Genomic DNA, 26318 nt, shown 5'->3' with positions numbered 1-26318 from the left:
CTGAGTCTTCAAGTGCAGACCACTTGGGAGTGAGCCCTGCCCCCTGGATCCCCCAGGGACAGGAGGAGAGCAGGGTTTTGCTCTCTGCAGATGGAGAATTTTCTGGCGTTGGAAAAGGACCTCTGTCCTTTCAGGTTCCTGACCTCAGCCTGCGTTCTGTTGGAATATCTGTGTGGACCACATTCCCTTGCCCCTGCTGACCCCCAATAGCTTAAAATGCAGGTAAATTAGAGATGAGGTGGTGACCCTGTGGACGCCAGAGAGAGGAGTGGGGACTCCTGCCATGGGGATCAGGAAGGCAGCTTCTGGGCCTGGCCCTGAAGCCCCACCCACATTCTTTCCTTTCACTGGCAATTTGGATGAAAGGTTTCTAGCTGAATATCCAATCAGGATAAACTGGTTCAGGAACATGATTGGAGCCCTGTTTGGATGCTAGGGATTGGATTATAATGGGCTTTAAAAGGCATGGAATCTTCTGATTCAGCGTCACTGAAGAGAGCCAGGTAGGAGTTCCACGGACAGAGGACTCAGGAAGTAGCGCTGCTGAACTTGAGAGAAATCTCTCCTGGATATGGAGACCAGGACGTTCCAGCTTCACCCTTCGCTGGGGCTCAGAGTTCACTGAATCATCTAGACTTCAGGAGCTGGTGAGCTACGGAGTTTGGTATGCTCCATTTTGTTCTCTGAAGCCATGAGTCTGCAAACTTTCTCTGTAAAGGGCTAGATAGTAACTAGGCATTAAGGGCCATGTGGTCTCTTGCAGTGGCTTGACTCTGCCCTAGTAGTGCAAAACAGCCTCCAGCAACAGCAAGTGATCGTGGCTGTGTTCCAGTAAACTTTATTTGTGGACACTGAAATTTGAATATCATGTAATTTTCACATGTCACAAAATATTCCTTTGTTTTTTTCCCCCAAATTAAAAAAAAAATTAAATATAGTCTTAAAAGTTAAAAAAAAAACCTTAAAAAATATAAAGAACATTCTTAGCTTGGTGGCTGGGCAATAAAAAAACAAAAACAAAAACAGGGGGCAAGCCAATTTGCCAATCCCTGTTTAAACCATTTGCCTATAGAATGCAGCTAGCATCCCATTAGTGACTTGTGAAGTCAATTTAGTAGGCTGGATTCAGCTTATGAAAAGAAATAGAATTTTTCATTGAATCTAAGATGCCATCAACTGTAAGATACATTATTTCTGATACCACTATAAAATATATATATATATATATGTGTATATATATACAGCCAAACAAACTTATGAAGTGCTACTGATGAAATGCAAGATAACAGAAATGGTCAAATGTCAACATTAGAATGTCCCTTAGTGTCAATGAACGTGTTAATGGCATGGAAGCTATCAGCAAATCTATTGTAGGGAGAGAACTACGTTACAAAACTTTTATTTCAATAGTCACCCCTCCCCACACCCAACTACATACAGGCTGATTTCCTCCCTTGTATGATGCTGTTAAATCATTAGGATTTGGATTTAATTAAATGCTTGGAAAATCACTTCTCAGCCTTTTGGCTAAGATCAAGTGTAAGTGCTTGGGGAGCATGGAATTAGTGGGTTTGGGCGTGTTGTACAGGTAAATGATCATATTACTAACAGTTACTTTATATTTATGTAGCAAACATGTAGCATTGACAGCATGCCAGATGTTGCTCTAGAAACAAAGAATACAGCAGTGAACAAAACACAACTCCCTGCCCTCGTGTATGTAGCTCATAGTCTAGTGGGTGGAGACAGAAAAGAAGCAAGATGTATTTTATACTTTTGTGTTAGGCAGGTGATAAACGCTGTTGGAAAATAGCTTCGGAGTTGAATATAGCATGTGAGTTGGGGGAGTTTGTGATTTTTGAAAGTGTGGTCAGGGAAGTCTTGCAGAGAAGCTATGGACCTGAAGCAGGTCAGGAGCTGGGATGTGGGTACCTGAGAAAGAGCGTCCAAAGCAGGGGGAGCAACAGAAGTCCTGAGAAAGTACCATCCTTCCTCGGTATCCGTGGGAGATTGGATCCAGGACTCCCCACCCCGAAGATACCAAAAGCCATGGATGCCCGAGTCCCTTATATAAAATGGTGTAGTATTTGCATATAAACTGAGTAGATCCTCCCATATGCTTTAAATCTTCTCTGGATTCATTATAATACCTAATACAATGTTGATGCTGTGTAAATAGTTCTAAGTACAGTGTAATGCTATATATATAGTTGCCAGCACAAGGCAACTTCAAGTTTTGCTTTTAAGATCTTCCTGGAATTTAAAAAAAAAATTTGATCCGGGGCCTTCTCTGACGGTCCAATGGTTAAGACTTCCACTGCAGGAGACGAGGGTTCCATCCCTGGTCGGTGAACTAAGATCCGGCATGCCACGCAGTGCAACCAAAATAAAAATTTTTTTTTGATCGGTGTACAGGATCTGGTGCCTTCCAGACTCACAGAGTGGAGGGAGGGAGGGGCATCCCGGGCGATAGCCTAGGGCTCTCTTGGACCTTTCACGTTGGTTGGCATTTCTGAGTGAGGTTGGAGATCTATAAGCAAAAGGGTGCATGCCAGCTCTCCTGCAGAGTTTAATGGGAGCATTGGGGCCGCCCTGGGGAGATAAGGCAAAAGTGGGGGGTGGGGGCCAGAGAGGTAAGTTTAAAATTATCATGTTACTTAACTGGGTTTGAGCCTGTTTCCTCACGTATAAAATAAGGGTGTTAATAGTTATCTCAATGTTTCAGCTGATGATTAAATAAGGCACCAATTTTGTCTTTTGAAATAAATACAATAGTCCCCCCTTATCCACGATGGGGAGGGGGGGATGCGTTCCAAGACCCTCAGTGGATGTCTGCTACCATGGATAGTATCAAACCCTACATACACAATGTTTTTTCCTATGCAAACGTACCTACGATGCAGTTTAATTTATAAAAGCACAGTAAGAGGGCTTCCCTGGTGGCGCGGTGGTTGGGAGTCCGCCTGCCGATGCAGGGGACACGGGTTCGTGCCCCGGTCCGGGAGGATCCCACGTGCCGCCGAGCGGCTGGGCCCGTGAGCCATGGCCGCTGAGCCTGCGCGTCCGGAGCCTGTGCTCCACGGCGGGAGAGGCCACAGCAGTGAGAGGGCCGCGTACTGCAAAAAAAATAAATGAATAAAGCACAGTAAGAGATTGACAACAGTAACTAAGAATAAAATAGAACAATTATAACAATACACTGTTATAAAAGTTTTGTGAATGTGGTCTCTGTGTCAAAAATATTATTGTACTAGTTTGATGTTTCTTCCATCTCAGCTAAGCACTTACCATGCACTGAGGCCATAACTTTTGCAGTTTGAAATGTGACAGCAATACGAGCATAGATTCGTTTCCTTCTTCACAATTTCACAGATAGAAGATTCATTCTTACCATAGACCTTAGCAACATCAGCGTACAATTTTTTCTTCTTTTTTTTTAATCAAACTGAGAACTTTTGCCTTTTTACCTAAAGGTAGCATTTTATGGATTCTCTCTGTCATATTTGAATTGCCAGCATCACTCTGCTTGTGCTTTGGGGCCATTATTAAGTAAGATAAGCATGACTTGGACACGAGCACTGTGATACCTTGACAATCAATCTGATAACCGAGTGTCCCAGGTGGGAGGAAGCAGGACGGTGCGAGACTCCCATCACACTCCTCAGAATGGTGTGCAATTTAAAACTTATGAGTTATTTATTTCTGGAATTTTCCATTTAATATTTTCAGTTAACAACCGAGAGTTCACTGAAACCCCAGAGAGCGAAAACTCGGATCTGGGGGGGACAACTGTACTGACCGTGTCATGTGGTTGCCTTTAGGTGGGAGTTTGCCAAAAGAAAGCAGTAGAAGAAGGGACCACTTCAAGCAAAAAGCGGTTGTAAAATGGCACACGCCTTTCTGTGTGAGGAAGCACAAGCACCCGAACGACCAGAGAAGAAGATGGGAGGGTCCAGACCCAGAGACGAGGACGATGACAGTGCTGAGGTGATCTTTGTTGGAGTGGAGCATGTCAATGAAGATGCTGAAACCCTCTTTGTCAGAGTGATTTCAAATTCAAAGCCGGTCATTTCTAACATTTTGAACAGAGTGACCAGGGACTCATCCTCAACAAGAAAGAAGGGTCACGTGAGTCAAGATACGACTTACACATTGCAGCCTGCAAATTGCAGGACCCTGATGTCAAAGGCAGCAGCCATTTCACCGGCTTTTCAATCTGAATGGGGAGACACAGATAGTCCTATTATTTTTGAGCCTTCGTCTAAACCTGATTATAAAATGAGCTCTCTGCAAGTCGTGCTTCACAATTCCTCAGAGTTGCTCTCTCCATGGCCTCATTGTCTCCCCGGAGCTGCATTCTCGGTAGGAGGCAAGGATAAAAGTCCTCGTGATTCAAAGCGACGTCCCACTTCAGATATGGATATATACAGTGGGAATCCCAAAAGACCTAAAGTCAGCCATGGAATCCCAGGGGGACAGGCCTTAGCTGTGGCCTCTCCAGGTATCCTTCCTACAAAGAACATGAGTATGACCCCGGAAGGCGTCCCGACCTCGTCAAGCCATGTTCACAATGGGGCATCATTTCCATGGGCTCATGCATATAACCAGGCACGTTACCATGTTATGGATCCAGATGGAGCATGTAGCTTGGAAAGGCTGGCAAAAACAGACTATTCGAGTCTAGCAACTCAAAACAAGACTGTTGATCCCAAGAAAGGAAATCTGATCATGTTGCTTGATGATTTTTACTACGGACGGCATCCAGGAGACAGGCAGCCAGAATGGAAGACCCACACAGCCTTCAAATGCCTCAGCTGCTTGAAAGTCCTAAAAAATATCAAGTTTATGACCCACGTGAAGAACCATTTGGAATTTGAGAAGCAGAGGGATGACGGCTGGGAAATCCACACCACCTGCCGGCACTGCCACCGCCAGTTTCCCACCCCCTTCCAGCTGCAGTGTCACATTGAAAGTGTCCACACTTCCCAGGAGCCCTCTGTGGTCTGTAAAATCTGTGAATTGTCCTTCGAAACAGATCAGGTTCTCTTACAGCACATGAAGGTCAATCATAAACCTGGCGAAATGCCCTACGTGTGCCAGGTTTGCAATTACAGATCGTCAGCCTTTGCTGATGTGGAAGCACATTTCAGAACATGGCATGAAAACACGAACAGTTTGCTTTGTCTGTTTTGCCTCAAAATTTTCAAAGTGGCGACATCCTACATAAATCATGCTTGGAGGCACTGGAACAAGAGGGTCTTTCAATGTTCCAAGTGCCGGCTACAGTTTTTGACTTTGAAGGAGAAAATGGAGCACCAAACCAAGAATCATCAACCATTTAAAAAACCAGAGCAACTGGAAGGGCTGCCTCCTGAAACAGAGGTCAAGATCCAAACTTCAGTTCAACCAGGACCAAGAGAGGCAGCATCCATGATTGTGACCAGCACTGAATCCCGAGTGTCACCTGAAAAAACTACCAAGAGGATGGCTATGAACACGAGATATTCCAGACATATTGCATCAGGGGTTCTGGCTAAAAATTATGTTCTACCCACCTCCAGAAATCCCAAAAAGCTGAATTGAGGCTAGGCCAGCTGTACGTAGTGGCTCGTAGATGCCAGCAAGCAGTGTCAGCGCCTGTCTGGCTTTACAGTGACTGAGGTTGTACCTGCTTCATCTCTCCACTGTCAAGTAACTCGAAGTCTCCATGCTCCTTCCCAGCCACCCTCTCCTTCCCAAAGTAACCACTTTTCTGACTTCAACCACCAGGGATTAGTTTTTCCTGTTTCTAAACTTTAAGTAAATAGAATCACACAATAGATTCTTTTTGGTCTGGTCTTTGTTTTCTTTTAAATAAGTGAGATACATTCTTGTTGTGTGTTGCTGTGGCACATTGTTTTTCATTGCCGAGTAGAATTCCCTTGAATGAATATGGCACAGTTTATGTATCCATTTTATTGTTCCTGAACTTTGAGGCTCATAATTTTGCTATTTTGCATAAAGCTGCTATGAGCGTGTGTCTGTCTTTCATAGTAATTTCTTTAGGATATCTATATCTATACATCTAAATATAGATATGAGAAGTTTTGAAGCTGCATAGATTTAGCTTTCTGGCCAAACACTTTTTCAAAGTGATTGAAACAATGTGTATTTCCACCAACAATACTGTGAATTCCATTTCTACAGCTCCAACACTTGGTACTGTCAGTCCTTTTCAGTATATAACTGAGCAGGACCCTGCAGGGCCTTCCCAGGGACAGACCCCCCCCACCCCCATGTCCCTGCCTCTTATTTGTAGAAAAGCTTTAGGTCCTAGGCCTTCCCCATGTTCCAAAAAGCGAATTTAACTAGAGAAGTGAGAAAATGCAGAAACAAAAGAAAACAATCAAGCAAGACAAAACAATAGTTTAGCCATAAAACAAAGTCAAGGATCTTTAATTTCTCCTCAGGGGCTACAGATAATATCCTGAGCCATATCCTTGAGTTGTTTTGCAGAAACTAAAACCCCCAGAAGACAGAAGAAGTTAACTGTATGCTGCCCACCAGCATGTAGACCCCAGACCAGCTGGAACCAGAAGGTTGATGATGTTGACTCCTGAAATACAACCTTGGTCACCTCACCACCAACCAATGGTCATAATAATTGTGCATGAGCCGATCACACACCCTGCCACCCTCTCCCTCACGTTGTATTTAAAAACCCTTCCCTGAAAGCCATCCCAGAGTATGGGTCTTTTGAGCATGAGCTGCCTGTTCTTGCTGGGTCCCATTTTGGATGGCTTGCAATAAACACAGTACTTTCCTTCATCACAACATGGTGTTAGTAGATTTGCTTTACTGTGCTCGGGCTAGCAGACTCAAGTTTTGTTCAGTAACAATTAGTGCTCTTCTCTTGACGTTGTAGTGGTATCGCATTGTAGTTTCATCTGCATTTCCCTGATGAGTAATGATTTTGAGAATTTTTTTCACATGCTTATTGGCCACTCGAATATTACTCTCTTTTTTTAAGTGCCTATTCAAGTCTTGCTCCTCCTCTTAAAAAACAAAACAAAACTATAGACTGTCAACTGGGAAGGGCATTAGGGAACTTCTGGGACCATGAAAACGTCCCTTATTTTGGCCTCGATGGTGATTTCATGGGTGTACATATGTACAAAGAGTGGTGCTTCATGGAATGTTCTGTTTAAGAAATTGTCTGCCAAGGACATATTCCTCTCATGTTTTCTTCTGGAAATTTTACGGTATAGCTTTTCACAGTTAGGTCTGATCTAGCTCAAATGTATTTTTTTTTTATTTATGGTGTGATAAATCAAGGTATCAACGTTAGTTTTTTCATATGTGTATTCAAATCAACCACCATTTACTAAAAAGACCATGCCACTGTATTGCAGTGGAAGCTCTGTGTAAATCAGGGAGATGGCTGTATATGTATTTCTGGACTCCATTCCATTTGTCCAGTGCTCTGGTCTTGTGCTAATGCCACAATTATTATAGCTCTTAATTACTGAGGTTCTGCCTAAGTTTGTGTGATGGTTAATTTTTTTTATCGACTTGATTGGGCTAAGGGATGCTCAGATAGCTAGTGAAACATTATTTCTGGGTATATCTGTGAGGTGTTTTCAGAAGAGATTAGCATTTGAATCAGTAGAATGAGTAAAAATATAAATCCTCAGCAATGTGGGTTGGCATCATCCAGGAGAATGTGGATGATCCCTAAGATGGGATGTGGGTTCATTGCTAAGAGAACAAAGGGGAAGGAAGGGACATCCATCTCTCCTTTGGACATCAAGGCTCCTGGTTCTTGGGCTTTCAGATTGGGACTGAGTTATATCACTGGCTTTCCTGGTTCTCCAGTTTGCAGGTAGCATATGGTGGGACTTAACATAAGCCAATTCCCATAACATACCTCCTCATGTATATATCCTATTGGTTGCGTTTCTCTGGAGAACCCTAACACAGATATCTGGGAGTTTAAGTTCTCCAGCTTTGGTGTTGAAATTATCTTGGCTATTCCAGGTGTTTTGTTGTACTGCAGTGGTTATAGTGAACATTCTTATCTTGTTCTCAAGACACTGTAGTTCATCGTGTACTGTAGTTCATCAATTGTGACATGAGTTATAGGGCTTTTTGTAACTACCCACTGACTGCAGGAAGATTGAGCTGCAAATCAATAACAGAAAGATATGGGAATTCCTGGCAGTCCAGTGGTTAGGACTTGGCTCTTTCACTGCTGAGGGCTAGGGTTCAATCCCTGGTCAGGGAACTAAGATCCCACAAGTCTTGAGGCATGGCCAAAACCAAAACAAAACAACAAACAAAAAAACCAACCAGAAAGATAATTAAGGAAAAAAATCCCAAAATTTTGAAATGAAGCAATATAATGAAGCAAACAGGGCTGGGGCCAGAGTAAGTGTTGCTAGGAGCCCAAAGCGCAAACGTGCCATGCCTGTGTTTCACAAGCCTCTTTAATGTTGTGGTCTGAGGCTCACCCTAGTCCTGGTTCTGATTCTAAATAACTTGTAGCTCCTATGAGAAATCACTATGGAAAAAATGAAAATATTTGAATTGAATGATATTGAAAACAGCAAAATTTATGGGACAGAGCTAAAGCAGTTCTTAGAAGAAATTCATATGTTTAAGTGCATTATGTTTTAAAAGAAGAATGATCTAAGTCAGTGCTGTCCACAGAAGTTTCTGCGGAATTTTTCTGATGGAAAATTCTGATGGAATTTTTTTTAATGTTATTGTTACATTTATTTCCTAAAATGTAATGTAACATTTATTTCCTAATAAGGATGATCAGCTTTTCACATGTATAAATGTGTATTTTTCTCTTCTGTGAGGTGACCTGTTCATATCATTTGCCCATTTTTTGGTTGGAGTATTCATCTTGTAGAATTTTCTTTTTGGCCATGCTGCGAGGCTTGTGGGATCTTAGCTCCCTGACCAGGGATCAAATCTGTACTAACTGCAGTGGAAGTGTGGAGTCCTAACCACTGGAAATTTCAGATGGAAATGTTCTGTATCTGCTCTGTCCAATATGCCACATGTGACTACGGAGCTGGTGAAATGTAGCTAGTGTGACTGAGATATTAAATTTTTAATTTTATTTAATTTGATTAATTTAAAATTAAAAGGTAAAGCTAGAAGAAACAGATCTTCCTTAAAAATGAGTTCCAATTAATTTGTGTACTTGATGGTTTGTGTTTCTCATAGATGTTTCCCCTCAATGAGATTCCTTGCCCCTCCCTAGGTGTAGTTTGGATTTAGTGACTTGTTTCTAATGAATAGAATATGGCTGGGGGAGAAAAGTAACTTTACAGTGGAGAAACTAGTGGTAAGTCATATTGATAGTATGTATTCCTGATGGGAAGTGATGAGAAGGATACCTCACCTCTGCGGTATAGTTCTAAAAACGTATAAACCCGTGTAACCGGGAGAAACACATCAAACTCAAACCGAGAGTCATTTGGCAAAATACCCGACACTTAAGGATTCCTGAAAATTGTCAAAAGTCATGAAAAGCAAGGAAAGTTTAAGAAACTGCCATAGACCAGAGTAAGCTAAGGAGGTGCTACAATTAAATGTGATTCGGTATCCTATATGGCAATCTGGAACAGAAAAAGGACATTTGTGGGAAAACTAGTGAAATTTGAATAAAGCCTGGAGCTTAGTTGATGGTAGCTTACTGAAAGGTATTGGAGTAATTGTGAGGCCTAAAGGAGGTCATTTCACATATACACATTTTAGACATTGCAAATATTTTCTCTACATTACATCCTCTTCATTTTGACTATGGTATACTTCACTGAATGGAAATCTTCAAAGGATCAATAATATTTAGACTGTGTGATCTGACCATACTGCAACAAAATGAGAAATTCATAAAGAAACAGCTTTTAAAATCCCATAGATTTGGAAAATAAATATATTAGTATATAATACATAACCCTTGTTTTAAGAAGAGAATATTAGGATATTAGGATATACATGGAAATTAGGATACACTTGGAAGTGAATGATAATGAACACATTATTAAGCAAAAATTGTGGGACACAGTTAAATCTGTACTTTAGTAAATTAAGGTAAATTTATAGCATTACATACAAGAGAAATCAGAGTTACAAATAAATGAGTTAGGCATTTATCTCAAAAAGTTGTAAAGGAGAGCAACAGAACAAACCTATAGTAATAAGAAGGAAGGAAATAATAAAGAATGGAAAATGAATATAATAGAGAAGAAAATAGCATTATAGATTAAACCAAAAACTTTTTTTTTTTTCAAACGATTACTAGGAGATTCAAGCAGAACAGGGCACTTAAAAAAGATTCTGTAGGGGCTTCCCTGGTGGCACAGTTGAGAATCTGCTCTGCCAATGCAGTGGACACGGGTTCGAGCCCTGGTCTGGGAAGATCCCATATGCCGCGGAGCAACTGGGCCCGTGAGCCACAATTACTGAGCCTGCGCGTCTGGAGCCTGTGCTCCGCAACAAGAGAGGCCGCGATAGTGAGAGGCCCGCGCACCGCGATGAAGACTGGCCCCCGCTTGCCACAACTAGAGAAAGCCCTCGCACAGAAACGAAGACCCAATACAGCCATAGATAAATTAATTTAAAAAAAAAAAGATTCTGTAAAGGACCGAATAATACTTTAGGCTTGCGAATATGATCTCTGGCAATTAATCTACTTTGCAGCCATAGATGATAACTAAAGGAACAAGCAAGTCCCTGTTCCAACTTTAAGGACTCTGATAATTGAATTTCATATAATTTTCACTTGTCACAAAATAATATTCTCTTTGTGGTTTTCCCCAGCCATTAAAAAATGTAAAGCTCTAAAATAAAAAGAACTTTTTTTTATTGTAAAGCTCTTTTTTTAGCTCGCTGCAGGCTGTACAAAAACAGGTGGCAGGCTGCACTGGATTGGCCCCAAATGCAAGTCCAAGAGGACGGGCTTCAACACCCAGTTGCAAAGTTCCTTAAGCAAGGGGCCGGCAGATAGTGCTTTTATGGGAGAGGGATCGCACCTGAGGATTGCAAGAGCTGGACTCCCCTGAGGGACTGGGAGCCCGCTCTTTACCCTGAGCCCTGGCGAACTCTGGCGTCTTGCCAGCCCAAGACCTTTGAGACACAGGTTCACCCTGACCCCGCTCCCAACGGTTGCAACTGCTGGGGCGCTAGAGAGCGCGCATGCGCCCACCCGGACTCGCTGCCAATCAGACCACAGCGCCCGACCTCGCGCCGGCACCTGGCAGCCAATCACAGGTGACAGCGGGCGCGCGAGCTGGGGCGTGGGCGTTGGCGGCGTCTGCGGCGCCCGGGGCCTGAGGCGGCGTAGTCGCCTCAGGCTTCGCCAGGGGAGCGCCTCGGGGCCGGTGAGCCGCCGGACGTTCTGGCCCCGCCATCGACGGGGACCGTGGCGCGGCCGGAGCGGTCCCTGAGGGCCGAGGGGAGGGTTTCTCGGGTCCCCACGAGCGCCGGGCCTGGCACGGCCCTGGCGGCCTGTGTGGGGCCGCGGGCCCTCAGGAGGGAGGGTGAGGCCCAGGCCCTGGCATCCCTTTCACGCTCTCCCTTCCCCAATCTGGGCGGGCTCCGCTCTCCGTCAGCCTCCCTCCCCCAGGGGTGGGCCGAGCTGGCCTCGGGGGAAGGGCGTATCAGGCCCCCGGCCCCCGCCGAGGTCTCCTAATACATTACAACACAATGTCAGGGCAGTTCTGTGACGCAGGCCCGGCGGGGTTCTGGAGAGCCGTGGGCCCAGGCGCTGTCAGGAGGGCGCAGCTAAAAAAAAAAAAACCCGAAAAACAAATCGATCTAGTGGCTTCTCCCCTGCCGCTGCGCCTGGGCTATTTTCTTGTTGACTGGGCCTCGGCCCGCCCCCGCCCCCTGTGGGAGCCCCCCTGGGCGCCCGAGGTCCAGGCTTTTGGTTTGGGCAGGTGGCAGATGAGGTGGTTTTTACTGAGAGAGGGGATGTTGGAGGAAGAGGCTTGTTCGAGATTCTGTTCTCTGGTTCAGTGTGAGACGCCTGGTAAACATGCTCAGGGCAGGACCAGCTAGGGCCTGGGGGATAGGATGTTCCCGTAACACGTGACTCACGGACCCTTTTCTCTGCTGGTCTCTAGGATGCGACCTGCTCCTGCCTGGAAAATCTCAAGCCCCCAGGTTTTCAGTGCGCGCCTGAGGTAAGGTGACAGACGTCTTTCTAATGAGAACCTGAGTGCTATCTATCTATCTATCTATCTATTTATGGCTGTGTTGGGTCTTTGTTGCTGCACATGGGCTTTCTCTTGTTGTGGCGAGCGGGGGCTACTCTTCGTTGTGGTGCGCGGGCTTCTCATTGCGGTGGCCTCTCGTTGTGGAGCACGGGCTCTAGGGTGCACGGGCTTCAGTAGTTGCAGCGCTCGGGCTCAGTAGCTGTGGCTCTCGGGCTCTAGAGCACAGATTCAGTAGCTGTGGCGCACGGGCATAGTTGCTCCGTGGCATGTGGGATCTTCCTGGATCAGGGCTCGAACCCGTGTCTCCTGCATTGGCAAGCGGATTCTTAACCACTGCACCACCAGAGAGGCCCCCAGAGTGGTATCTTTTTTACCCTTAGCGTTTTTCTTGTTCTCTCCCGGGAAAACACGTTGCTGCCCAGAGAGCGTTCTCCTGCGTGGGTGGGCGCCGACCCAGAATATGTGTGACGACTTCAGGGCACTCATTGGTTCAGCTCATTCTGGAGCCCTCTAAGTTGCGGCCTTAAAAAGGGGCAGGGGGCTGGGGGCCGGCTTTCACCTGCTGTTTTGAAAGGGAAAAAAGTAAGAGCACCATGGATTTTTAAGCTGTGTAAGGCTGACTTCTACCACGCAGTGAGGCTAATGTGGGCTGATGCACGTGGCCTAAGGTTTCAGCTAATGTATTAAAATAATAAAGTGATGGGAGCCCCCTGGTGGCCTCCGGGTTAGGATTCTGGACGTTCACTGCAGTAGCCCGGGTTCAGTCCCTGTTGGAGGAACTGGGATCCCACAAGCCACGTGGCACGGCCAAATAAATAAATAAATAAAGTGGTTCATTCGGAGTAAATGTGTTGTGATTTAACATGATTCCATGGGATTAGTTTGTTCATTTCTGTACCCTTTTCCTTAAGGGTTTTATTTCATGAAGCAATTGAATGTGACTGGATGGGCGGGGTATCTGCGTTCACTTCATGGCAGTAAACAAGTTTTTATGCCCAGCAACTTGTGCATACAGCTCTGTTGTACAGTTACTTATCTGTCGCTGGTACAACTTTGAGTCCTTGGCTTGACTATACAAGTTTGATTTGACTATACAAGCTTCATGGCATGTCAATTTTGCCATGTTTTGTTTTGTTTTGGCTGCGCCGCGTGGCTTATGGGATTTTAGTTCCCCAACCAGGGATTGAACCTGGGGCGCCAACAGTCAGAGTGCTAAGTCCTAACCACTGGACTGCCAGGGAATTCCCGTTTTGTTTTTTTTGTTTGCTTGTTTTTTAAATTTTGCTGTACTTATAGGAGAGCTATTCTGTGTATGACAGTTCAGAGTTGCAAGTACGACATGTGAGTGATATGGTAACTTGAAATATCTGTGTTGTACACATTATCTCACAACTTAATAGCTTGAAAAAACATATTATCTCATGGTCTAGAATCCAGGAGTGGCTTAGCTGGGTGGTTTTGCCTCAGGGTCTCTCCATGACTTTTGTTGAATCTAACTTCACTCACTTGGCTGTTAGCAAGGGGCCTCAGTTCCTCCCTCTCTGAGTCTCTCCATGGGGCTGCTCATGTCATGGCTGCTGGCTTCCCCCAGAGCGAGTGATTCAGGAGAGAATTTGCACCCAAGATGAAGTGCAGTCTTTTTCAGAAGTTACACACCTTCACTTCTGTCTTTGCTTAGTCTCACAGTCAACCCTGTGATAGTGCGAGGGAGAGCTACACAGGATTGGGAATACCAGGAGGTGGGATTCATTTGGGGCCATCTTGGAGGCTGGCTACCATACTCATTAATCCACCATGCCAGCCTTTCTTCATATGGTCTCAGGTCTGTTACTATGAGTGAATTATTTGGCTTGTGTACACTTCTTGTATACTAGATCCAGTCAATTCCTGTTTGTTCAAGGATATTCTAGCAAGTCTCTTCTTCGGATTAAGTTTTCTGTTTACCTGGATGGTTCCCATCAGCAAACAGGCTGATTATAATGTCATCTCTCATTTAAAAATCCATCTTTTGATGGCACATGCCCCTTCTGCTTGTTTTATTTCATATTTGCTAGTTATAGGAAAACTTCTACAGAGTTGGCCATACTTGTTATCTCCAAGTCTCTTGTTTTCTTTTAAATCCACTCTTGTCAAGGTCACTAATGAATTCCGCAATGTTTAACTCAATGGTCAATTTTTAGTTTTTATTTTATTTGATTTATTGGCAGCATTTATCAAAGTAGTTCATTTCCTCCTCCCTGAAAAAAATTTTCATTTAGATTACAGGATGCTTCTCTTTCTTGATTCTCCTCTACATACAATTCTCTCACATACAATATGTGACCTTTGGTGTCTGGCTTTATTCAATTAGCATGTTTTCAGGTTCATCCGTGTCATAGATACACAGCAGTGCTTTGTTTTTATGGCTGAATAGTATTCCATTGTAAGCATATACCACAGTTTTGTTTATCCATTCATCAGTTAGTGGACATTTGGATTGTGTGCTCTTTGTGGCTATTGTGAGGAATGCTGCTGTTAACATTGTTTTTGCGTGGACTTAATGTTTTCAATTTTTATGGATATATATCTAAGAGTGAAGTTGCTGGATCATATGGTAACTCTATATTTAATTTTTGAGGTATTGCCAAACTGTTTTCCAAAGTGGTTGTAACACTTTGTAGCAATTGCACCAGCAATATATGAGGATTCCAATTTCTCCACATCCTCTGCAGCACTGGTTATTGTTTCTCTTTTTGATTATAGCCAATCTAGTGGATGTGAAGGAGTATCTCATTGTGATTGATTTACATTTTCCTAATCATGTTAAGCAGTATTTCCTGTGCTTATTGGCCATTTGTATAGCGTCTTCTTTGGTGAAATGTCTCTTCGAATCCTTTGCCTGTTTAAAAAAGGTTTTTTTTATTGTTGTAAAAAACATATAACATAAATTTTACCATCTTAACCATTTTTTTAAAATTGATTTATTTTATTTTTGGCTGCGTTGGGTCTTTGTTGCTGGGCACATGCTTTCTCTAGTTGCAGCTAATGGGGCTACTCTTTGTTGTGGTGTGTGGGCTTCTCATTGCAGTGGCTTCTCTTGCTGCGGAGCACGGGCTCTAGGCACGTGGACTTCAGTAGTTGTGGCTCACGGGCTTTAGAGCGCAGGCTCAGTAGCTGTGGCACACGGGCTTAGTTGCTCTGCGGCATGTGGGATCTTCCCGGATCAGGGCTCGAACTGTGTTTTCTGTATTGGCAAGCAGATTCTTAGCCACTGCACCACCAGGGAAGCCCCATCTTAACCATTTTTAAGTGTTAAGTATATTCACATTGTTTTTTTCTTTTTTGTTTTTTTGTTTTTGCCACGCTGCACGGCTTGCAGGATAGTTCCCGACCAGGGATCGAACCCAGGCTCCCTGCAGTAAAAGCGCCTAACAACTGGACCGCCAGAGAATTCCCCATTTACATTGTTTTGAAACAGATCTCTAGACTTTTTCATCTTGCAAAATTGAAACTACCCATCCCATTAAACAACAAACTTTTCCCTCTCCTGCTAGACCATAGTATCCACCGTCCTCCTTTCTGTTTCTTTTCTATTGCTTTGACTACTTTGGATACTTCACATAAGTGGAAGCATGCAGTATTTGTATGTAAGCAAGCTCTGTGATGTCTCTTCTTGGCACTAATCCAGTCATGAGGGACCTCATGACCTTATCTTTATGACTGGCTATTTCATTTAGCATGATGTATGATGTCTTCAAGGATCATGCATGTTGTAGCATGTGGCAGAATTTCTTTTTTATGGCTGAATAATGTTCCATTGTATGTGTATATCACATTTTAAAAGTTCATTCATCAGTTGATGGACATTTAGGTTGCTTCCACCTCTTAATTATTGTGAATAGTGCTGCTGTGAGCATGGATGTGCAAATATCTCTTAGAGACCCCACTTTCATTTCTTTTGGATCTATATCCAAAAGTGGAATTGCTGGATCATATGGTAGTTCTATTTTTAACTTTTTGAGGAGCATTTATACTGTTTTCCACAGCATTTGCACTATTTACAATCCATCCATAGCACACAAGGATACAGTTTGTGTACATGCTTGCCAACAGTTTCCCTCCCCTCCCCTCCCCTTCCTTTCTCCTGCCTTCCTTCCCTCCCTCCCTCCCTTTCTTCCTTCCTTCCTTCCTTCCTTATAGTAGCCATCCTGATGGGTGTTAGGTGATCTTTCACTGTGGTTTACATTCACATTTCTCTGATGATTAGTATGTTGAGCATCTTTTCATATACTTGCTAGCCATTTTATATCATCTTTGGAGAATTATCTATTCAGGTCCTCTGCTGATTTTTTAATTGAGTTGTTTTTTTATTTTTCTGTTATAAAAGATCTTTATATATTCTTTTATCACATATGTTAGTATCTATATGTGTCCCTTATAAGATATCAATGTATATGTATCACATATATATGTGTTCCTAGTCACATATATGATTTACAGATATTTTTCTCCCATTCTGTGGGTTATCTTTTTACTTTCATGACGGTGTCCTTTGAAGTCCAAAAGTTGTCAATTTGATGAAGTCCTGTTATTTTTTCCTTTGTCATTTATTCTTTTGGTGTCTTCTCTAAGAAACCATTTACTCCAATTTTCTTTAAAGAGTTTTTTTAGTTTTAGCTCTACTTTTAGTTTCACAATCCATTTTGAGTTATTTTTTATATATATGGTGTGAGCAGGGGCCCAACTTCATTCATTCTTTCACATATGGATGTCCAGTTGTTCCATCAACATTTGTTGAAAAGATTTATCTGTTCCCCACTGATTATTTTGGTAATCTTGCTGAAAATCAGTTCACCATTAATGCATGGGTTTTTTTCTGGACTCTTGAATTCTATTCCATTGATCTGTTTCTATCCTTATGCCAGTGCCACATTTCTTGATTACTATAGCTTTGTAGTAAGTTTTGAAATCAGAAAGTCTGAATCTTTCAGTTTTTTCTTTTTCAAGATTGTTTTGGTTATTCTGAGTTCCTTGAATTTTCATATGAGTTTCAATTCTGTGAGAAGGCTAGCCAAGATTTTGATAGATCAGTTGTGGGAGTCTTGCCATTTTAACAATATTAAATCTTCTGATCCATGAATGTGGGATGTCTTTACATTTATTTAGGTCTTTAATTGCTTCAGCAATGTATTTAGTATAATTCAGTGTTTTCAGAATAAAAAAGCGCTGCATTTCTATTAAATTTATTCCTAAGTATTCTTTTTTTCAAAAATTTATTTTATTGAAGTATAGTTGATCTACAGTGTTGTGTTAATTTCCTCTGTACAGCAGAGTGATTCAGTTGTACATATACATTCTTTTTCATATTCTTTTCCATTATGGTTTATCACAAGATATTGAATATAGTTCCCTGTGCTATACAGTAGGATCTTGTTGTTTATCCGTTCTATATGTAATAGTTTGCATCTGCTAATCCCAAACTCCCAATCCATCCCTCCCCACAATCCTTGGCAACCACAAGTCTGTTTTCTGTGTCTGTGAGTCTGTTTCTGTTTCATAGATAAGTTCAATTGTGTCTTATTTTAGATTCCACATATAAGTGATATCATAATGATATTTGTCTTTCTCTTTCTGATAAGTATTCTTTGTAACGGTGTAAATGGAAGTGTTTATTTACATTCATTTTCAGAACATTTATTGCTACTATATAGAAACATAATTGATTCTTTTATATTGATCTTGTATTCTGCAACCTTTTAATTCTAATACTTGTTATGTGGATTCCTCAGGATTTTGTATATACAAAATCATGTCATCTCCTTTTCCATTCTGAATGCTGCTACTTCTTTTTTTTTTTTTTAACTCCTTTTTCTTGCCTGATTGTCCTGGTTATAGAACTTGAGGTATAATATTGATTCAAAGTGCAGTAGTAGACATCCTTGTCTTGTTCCCAATCTTAGAGGAAAAGCTTTCAGTCTTTCACGACTAAGTATGATGCTAGCTGTGGGTGTTTTACAGGTACCCTTTGCTTGAGAAAGTTCTCTTCTGTTCCTAATTGTTGAGGGTTTTTTGTTTGTTTGTTTGTTTTTCATCATGAAAAGGTGCTAGATTTAGTCAAATGCTTTTTCTGCAGGCAGGTGTCTTTTTTTTTTTTTTTTTTCGGTACGCGGGCCTCTCACTGCCGTGGCCTCTCCCGTTGTGGAGCACAGGCTCCGGACGTGCAGGCTCAGCGGCCATGGCTCATGGGCCTAGCCGCTCCGCGGCATGTGGGATCTTCCTGGACTGGGGCACGAACCCGTGTCCCCTGCATCGGCAGGCGGACTGTCAACCACTGCGCCACCAGGGAAGCCCCATTTTTTTTTTAAGGTGTCTTTTTTGTGGTCCTCCACAGCCCCTCTCTTTAAATCATTCTCCACTCACCTGATACTTCCAAACCCTTTCCAAATTCTTAGTCTTAGTGAAAGGAATTGCCTCAGAACTAACAGGCCACTTTTAGGTTGAACTCCTACCCTGCTCATATCTCCTTTGTGGATTCTTCTAAGATGCTGCTCTTGGGAGGAAAGGAAGGAAAAGGGAAAGTGGCTGAATTTCTCTCCTGCCTGCCTGGGTGAAATGTAGTACTCTAACCATACTGTTCTAAGAAAAGCCTTCCCCAAACTGTTGGTCCCCATGATGAGATCTGGCCATAGTCATCCTCCTGAATCCCAGGATTGCAGGGCTCTCACATTTGGTGTAACAGTGCACCTCAGTGGCTCCCAGACTTGAAGAAAATTGGTTATATCCCAAGTTTGAACATTTCCTACCTTTTCCCTCACCCTACCTTCTTTTGTTGAATTATTTTTATCCCCTTCTAGATAATTATTTTCTTTTAATGAATATTTGAGTGCTTATTGTATGCCAGGACTGCTTTTGGCCCTTGGGAGAAATCAGTGAACAAACCAGACAAAAACAAACTAAAAAACAAAACAGAATTTCTCCCGTGGAAGGAACTAACAGTTCAGTGGAAGAAGAAAGATAGTATTATAAATATGTACATTCTCTTGTGAAATAAAAGGTGATGTTATGAAATTAGGAAAAATATAATAGAGTAGGGTCATAGGATTTAATGTTGGGTAGGTAGGAGTGTTGTGATTTTAGATAAGGTGGTCAGAGTAAGTCTCTTGGAATAGGTAGGTTTGGACATGGACTTGAAGGAGGTAGAAGTGTTAGCCATGGGGATGTCTGGAAGACAAGAATTTCAGGTGGAGACTTTGAAGAGAGCAGCAAGGAAGCCACTGTAGCTGGATTGGAGTGAATGAATGTTAGAGTAGAGAGAGGAGAGGTCAGAGAGGTAGCAAGAGTGGAAATGGTGGGACTTTCCTGGTGGCACAATGGTTAAGTAATCCACCTGCCGATGCAGGGGACATGGGTTCGAACCCTGGTTCAGGAAGATCCCACATGCCACGGAGCAACTAAGCCTGTGCGCCACAACTACTGAACCTGTGCTGTAGAGCCCGCGAGCCACGGCTACTGAGCCCGCATGCCACAACTACTGAAGCCCGTGCTCCTAGAGCCCATGCTCCGCAACAAGAGAAGCCACCGCAATGAAGAGCACGTGCACCGCAACGAAGAGTAGCCCCCGCTCACGGCAACTAGAGAAAGCCTGTGTGCAGCAATGAAGACCCAACACAGCCATAAATAAATAAAATTTTTGAAAGAGAGACGCCCTCAGGCGAAGGAAGGGGTTTATGTCAGGGCGACCTCAAAAATAAAGTAAAAAAAGAAGAGTGGAAGTGGTGGTGAGGGTCTGTAAATCCTTACTTTTTCTCTCAGTCCATTCTATAGAAATAGTCTTATTTTTTTGACCATGAACAACCTTGGCTTAATAGTTGTTCTCCTCCTAGACTCCCAGGCTAGATTAGACTCTATTTTTGCGTTCCTTTATCATCCTGAGCTTATTTGTGAAAAAATATTTGTTAAAAAATATTTATGAAAAAATTACTTTTGTTTTGCTCAGTTGCCCTAAGATAGAATCCAAATGTTTATGGCAGTTTTAAGGATCCTGTGAAACCCCCATTTCCCCCAAGGGTCTGTGTTTAATGGATGTTAAATTCTAAGGCAGCAACTGTGTGGGGTTAATGGAGTAGCAGGAAGAAGGAGTGGTGGAGAAGGGACTTGAGTGCTGTGGTGGAGAGTGACAGGGTTGGGACAAGAATCTGGAGGAGCAGTAATGGGTGAAAAGAGTCACGGGCAAGGGAAGATGGTGAGGGTAGGTACCAGAGGAGTCCTAGTGGTGTAATCTCAGGAAGTTACTTAAGAGGGACTGATGCCTGAAAAAATCTGTTGTGTGGCTATAACAAAACCCATTTAAAGGGCCGTTGTTGAAATGCACAGGAATAACCTGGGAGGTGGGTCATCACCCACTGTTCTCTCAGCTATTTTTGGAGTGAAACCTCTCATTGGCTCCTTGCACAGCCCTTGGCAACTTTGTTGATGGGGGAAATGAAGTGATTTTTGAGGACTCATCCCTTAGATCTAGCAGGTCTTGGCATGTCCAACCTCTCTACCCCGAATTCTCAAGTTTCTGGTAATTGTAGAAAATAAGGAGAAGTGATAAGAAAATTCCCATGGTCTGTTGTTACTCTTGTTCTAAATGAACGAATTCATTAACTTATTTGTTTTATGTATCATTCTTTCTCCACTCTTAATTAACTTTTCATCTCGGATGATTAGTTGGATGAAAAGTTAATCAGTATGGTCAACAGCTAAAAATTCTGCGAAGATCAGTTAGGTGAAAGTTCAGCAATGTTATTGGAACCCAGTTTATTTTTATTTTTTAAAAACAACAAATTTATTCCCACAGTTTTGAAGGCTGGAAAGTCCAAGATCAAGGTGCTGGCTGATTTGGTTCCCCACTGAGGGCTCTCTTTCACCTTCCTGTGTCTTCACATTTGGGGGGGTGTTGGGGGAAATAGAGAGGAAGCAAGCTCTGTGATGTCTCTTCTTGGCACTAATCCAGTCATGAGGGCCCTCATAACCTTATCTAAACCTAATTATCCCTCAAAGACCCCATCTTCAAATACCATCACATTGGGGGTTAGGGCTTCAACATGTGAATTTCTGATTCAGACAAGGTTCTCAGAGTAAATTGATAGAAAACATGGAATTAATGGAGCACACTCTGCTCTACAAATAAAGGTTCATATTGATGAGAGTTACTATTTATTAATTCATTTAACAAATTCTGTATTTGTTGAGCTCCCATACTATGCTAGGCAATGTTCTTTGTGCTGGTGATCCAGCAGTCAACAAAAGACAATTCCTGCCCTTTGGAGTTTACATTTTACTGGATAGACAATAGAAAATAATCAAGATAAATAATGTTTATAATATATTAGGTGGTGATAAATGCTTATAGGTGGAAGAGAAGGGAAGAGAAATTGGGAATGTGAATTAGAGGTTGGTTGGAGTATTTGAGAACCTCTCTGAGAAGAAGGCTTGGAACAGAGCCCTGAAGGTGGTGAGGGGCCAGCCATGTAGGTATCTGAATGATGAGCATTCATATTAGAGGGACAACAAATATAAAGACTCTAAGTAAGGTAAAGTGTTTAGTTTGTTCAAGAAATAGCAAGGAGGTTAGTGTGGTTAAAGTGAAGTGGATGGGGGAGAGGAGTATGAGATAATTGCAGGGGACAGTATGTAGGGTTGGAAGTGTGGTCTTATAGGCATTGGAAGGACTTGGCCTTGTACTGAGTGAACCAGAAAGGCATTGGAAGGTTTTGAGCTGAGCAGTGATGCAGTCTAATTTGTTTGAACAGCATTACTTTGCCTGCTATGTGAAGAGACAGGTGGAGTGAGGCACAAAGCACTGTTGGATTTAAGTTTAGTAGGGAAGTCAGGATTAGAGGGAGAAATTTAGGAGACATCAGTGTTGAGTTGGGGTGAGATTATCAAGAGAGTTCATTCCCAATTTGCTAGGCCTGTGCTAAGCGCTTGACATTGAATTATGCTATTTGTTGACCATATGTAGATACTCTTATTCTATTCTTTGAAGTTGACACTTCTTTTCTATATTAACATATATGAAATCAGTATGTGTGAATCAATTTATGTATGTGCATTTAATATAAATTTTCTTCCAATTCTAGTACAAAACAAGATGCCATTGAATATTTGATGCTTTTTCTTTTTTAAAAATTTATTTATTTATTTATTTTTTGGCTACGTTGGGTCTTTGTTGTTGCGCGGCTTTCTCTAGTTGCATCAAGGGGGGCTACTCTTTGTTGCGGTGTGCAGGCTTCTCAATGCGGTAACTTCTCTTGTTGCAGAGCATGGGCTCTAGGCACATGGGCTTCAGTAGTTGTGACACGTGGGCTCAGTAGTTGTGGCTCGCGGGCTCTAGAGCACAGGCTCAGTAGTTGTGGCGCACGGGCTTAGTTGCTCCGCGGCACGTGGGATCTTCCCGGACCAGGGCTTGAACCCTTGTCCCCTGCGTTGGCAGGCAGATTCTTAACCACTGCGCCACCAGGGAAGTCCCGATGCTTTTTAAAAAGAGCTGTTACTTTAAGTCTGAGAAATAAGGATTTTTGCCTTTAAGATACAGAAACACATTTAAAAGTTATAAATTTTCCAAAAAAGATGTAGCTGGGCTTCCCTGGTGGCACAGTGGTTGAGTGTCCGCCTGCCGATGCAGGGGACACGGGTTCGTGCCCCGGTCCGGGAAGATCCTACGTGCCACGGAGCTGCTGGGCCCGTGAGCCATGGCCGCTGAGCCTGCGCGTCCAGAGCCTGTGCTCCGCAACGGGAGAGGCCACAACAGTGAGAGGCCCGTATACCACAAAAAAAAAAAAAAAAAAAAAAAAGATGTAGCTGGTTAGAATTCCAGCTTAATCTTCTTTGACTCCGGACCCCATGTTTCTAAACACTGCACAATGGTGCTTTTGTAAAAATACTCATACTTTACATGTGATTTCACCTAGTGATCAGTTGTTGGAGTTTTGGGTTTTCTTTTTTTAATAGGAGAGAATCAGAATCAGCATAGGGCAAAGCTATGATTCTAGAGTCGTACAGACTTGTAATCATAGGTTTTTAAGCTGTCATTTATCCTCTTTAACTCTCAGTGTCCTTATCTGTAAAATAAGGATGTTTATAAATACCCTAGAGTTTTGGAGAGAAATAAATAACGTATTTTTCTGTACTTAACTGATGTGTAGTATGTTTATACTTAGGTGGCAGTTTATATAAAGGAAGCACTGGGACCTGTGGCCACACCCTTCAAGAATAAAAAAATTTAGAAAATGGAACCACCATGTATGTTATGTGAAGAACAAGAGTCAGAACCACAGAAAAGCACAGAAGAAACCAAACAAGTAGACGATGAAGATGCTGAACTGATCTTCGTTGGGGTGGAACATGTAAATGAAGATGCTGAGCTGATCTTTGTTGGGATGACCTCAAATTCAAAACCAGTCGTTTCAAACATATTGAACAGAGTTACCCCAGGTTCGTGTTCAAGGAGAAGACAGTCTGGTCACGTCAGAAAAGATAATGCTCACAAATTGCGGCCTGTAAGTCATGTGATGCCTACATCAGAAGCAATGACTGTCTTACCAGTTTCTGACTCTGAGTCAAGATCAACAGATAGTCCTATTATTATTGAGCCTTTGTCTAAACCTGATTATAAAAATAATTTACTACAAGTCGTGCCTATTAGCTCTTCAGAGTTATGTTCTCCTCCTTTGATTACCTTCACAAGTTCATTGCAGCATCCAGTAGGAGCAGCACTTTCTATAGGAGGTATGAATAAAAGTCCTCGTGTAACAAAACGACTTTCCACTTCTGAAACAAATAGCACAAATCCCCAAAGGCCTAAACTCAGTAATGGAATCTTAGGGGGACACTCTTTAGCTCTGGCCCCTTCAGGTATCTTTCATACAATGACAGCTCAGCAAAGCACACCCTCAGACAGTGTTCATACCTCATTAAGCCATGTTCAGAATGGAGAACCTTGTCCAACAGCTTTTCCAAAGGACAGTGTTCATTGCAAGCCTGTAAGTCCTTTTGGGGAAAACGGACTGGCAAAAACAGACTTTTCGAGTCTAACAAGTCAAAACAAGACTGTTGATCCCACGAAAGGAAATCTGATCGTGTTACTTCGTGACTTTTACTATGGACAGCATACAGGAGATGGGCAGCCAGAACAGAAGACTCACACAGCCTTTAAATGCCTCAGCTGCTTGAAAGTTCTAAAAAATGTCAAGTTTATGAATCACATGAAGCACCATTTGGAACTTGAAAAGCAGAGGAGTGACAGCTGGAAAAACCATACTACCTGCCAGCACTGCCACCGCCAATTTCCCACTCCCTTCCAGCTGCAGTGTCACATTGAAAGTGTCCATACTTTCCAGGAGCCCTCTGCAGTCTGTAAAATCTGTGAGTTGTCTTTTGAAACAGATCAGGTTCTCTTACAGCACATGAAGGACAATCATAAGCCTGGTGAAATGCCCTACGTGTGCCAGGTCTGCAATTACAGATCGTCAGCCTTTGCTGATGTAGAAACACATTTCAGAACATACCACGAAAACACTAAGAATTTGCTTTGCCCATTTTGTCTTAAAATTTTCAAAACTGCAACACCATACATGTGTCATTATAGAGGACACTGGGAAAAGAATGTTCACCAGTGTTCCAAATGCCGGCTACAGTTTTTAACTTTCAAGGAGAAAATGGAGCACAAGACCCAGTGTCATCAAATGTTTAAGAAGCCTAAGCAACTGGAAGGATTGCCTCCTGAAACGAAAGTTGTTATCCAAGTGTCACTGGGACCTCTTAAACCAGGATCAGTGGAATTAGCATCCATTACTGTGAACACATCTGATTCTGAACCTTCACCCCCCAGGTCTAAAAGTAGAATTTCAAAAAAACCCCATTAATTCTACTTTCAGTAAATCTGAAGCAAATACTTCAAAGTTAAAAACCCCACTAAAAACAAAAAATCCAAATCATAACATTATTCAATAACATCAAATATAGTGAGACCAATGGATCATTTATGAGGTTTTTCTAAAAACTCATGAAGTACAATATTGTTTGATCTGAATTTTGAGATATTATTAAAAAATATATTACCTGATTTTCATATAACTATCTGGCTTAACACATAAAAGGTGTGTGTGTGTGTGTGTGTGTGTGTGTGTGTGTGTGTGTGTGTGTGTGAATGGGGGGGAAGAGAGAAAGAGAAAAGTGAAAACCTCTATTATTGTATTTCGTGTTATTTGTAAGTTTGAAAGCTCTGCTATACATATAATCTGTAGAATTTTTTAACAACTTAATTTTATTTTCAACTTTTTCCATGCCTTGAATATTTCAATATTAACTATAGCCAGACTGAAATGGCTTTGTTATGGCATGGTCCCGTTTGCTGCTGAACTCTCAGAAGTGCCTCTGTCGTGCTGATCTAAAATAACCTGGCTCTGAAAGCCTTGGTGTGGAGAAGTTGACGGAGACCCTGTGGTGTGAATGGGGACCAGAAACAGGGAATTCAGTCAGTGGAGAGCAGTGGCTCCTTGTCCCAGTTGAGGAAGGGGCACACATTCACTCCAGGCTTGGAGCCAAGGCAGAAGGAACACTGTCTTGGACTGTCTTTACCTAGCCCAAGGACATCCAACGAAGCCAAACCATTAAAATAAAATGCCTATGTTTAGTGAGGGGCCCCTGCAGGCATCAAGCAGGTACTGTGTATCATTGGCTTCAGATGGGGAAGTAGAGATAATTAATAGAATGGGACCTGGTGCCAGGGGACCTCCTTTTGACTGATCAAAAGGGGAATTTGTTCTCTCACCTCTCCCATCTGGCTGGCCTTTAGTCGGAATGAACTAGCCATACCTCTCTCAGTCACAGCAGTAAAGCAAGTTAAGGTTCCCAAGGAAAAATATCCCTGACATCCATAGTTTGATCTGTACTGGACCCATAGTTTTAACTGAAAAGGGCCAAACACATGGAATCTGTCCAGTTTATGAATTGAGCTAAGTTTAGTTCTCTTACCCTTAAGCTGGAATGGGGTTGTCCAAGAAAAGTAGGAATAGTGGATAAAAATAGTTAAGAGTGACTAAACCCATTATAGGACTTTTCCTAACATTTCCAATTACA

At 42.5% G+C, this 26318-nt stretch overlaps 2 protein-coding genes across 2 annotated transcripts; both read left to right on the top strand.

Moving 5' to 3' along the window:
* Positions 1–3827: 3827 nt before the first annotated feature.
* On the top strand, positions 3828–5739 carry LOC111162801 (zinc finger protein 280A-like). The gene has a single exon (XM_022550989.2). It carries the CDS (start codon positions 3886–3888, stop codon positions 5581–5583), a length of 1698 nt encoding a protein of 565 aa, XP_022406697.1. The 5' UTR covers positions 3828–3885; the 3' UTR covers positions 5584–5739.
* A 5606-nt stretch (positions 5740–11345) lies between these two features.
* ZNF280B (zinc finger protein 280B) lies at positions 11346–25302 on the top strand. The gene is made up of 2 exons (XM_089894776.1): positions 11346–12179; positions 23399–25302. The coding sequence occupies exon 2, from the start codon at positions 23468–23470 to the stop codon at positions 25100–25102; it is 1635 nt and encodes a 544-aa protein (XP_089750902.1). The 5' UTR covers positions 11346–12179; positions 23399–23467; the 3' UTR covers positions 25103–25302.
* Positions 25303–26318: the final 1016 nt, after the last annotated feature.

Source organism: Delphinapterus leucas, chromosome 14 (genome assembly GCF_059928025.1).
Source record: "Delphinapterus leucas isolate spDelLeu-1000000601 "Yukka" chromosome 14, BTC_Dleu_Yukka2, whole genome shotgun sequence".
Taxonomy (NCBI): Eukaryota; Metazoa; Chordata; class Mammalia; order Artiodactyla; family Monodontidae; genus Delphinapterus; species Delphinapterus leucas.
This window is presented reverse-complemented; position numbering and strand designations above follow the sequence as displayed.

Excerpts from the sequence above, each read along its gene's own strand:
- LOC111162801 (XM_022550989.2), top strand. The coding sequence starts at position 3,886 with ATGGCACACGCCTTTCTGTGTGAGGAAGCACAAGCACCCGAACGACCA.
- ZNF280B (XM_089894776.1), top strand. The coding sequence starts at position 23,468 with ATGGAACCACCATGTATGTTATGTGAAGAACAAGAGTCAGAACCACAG.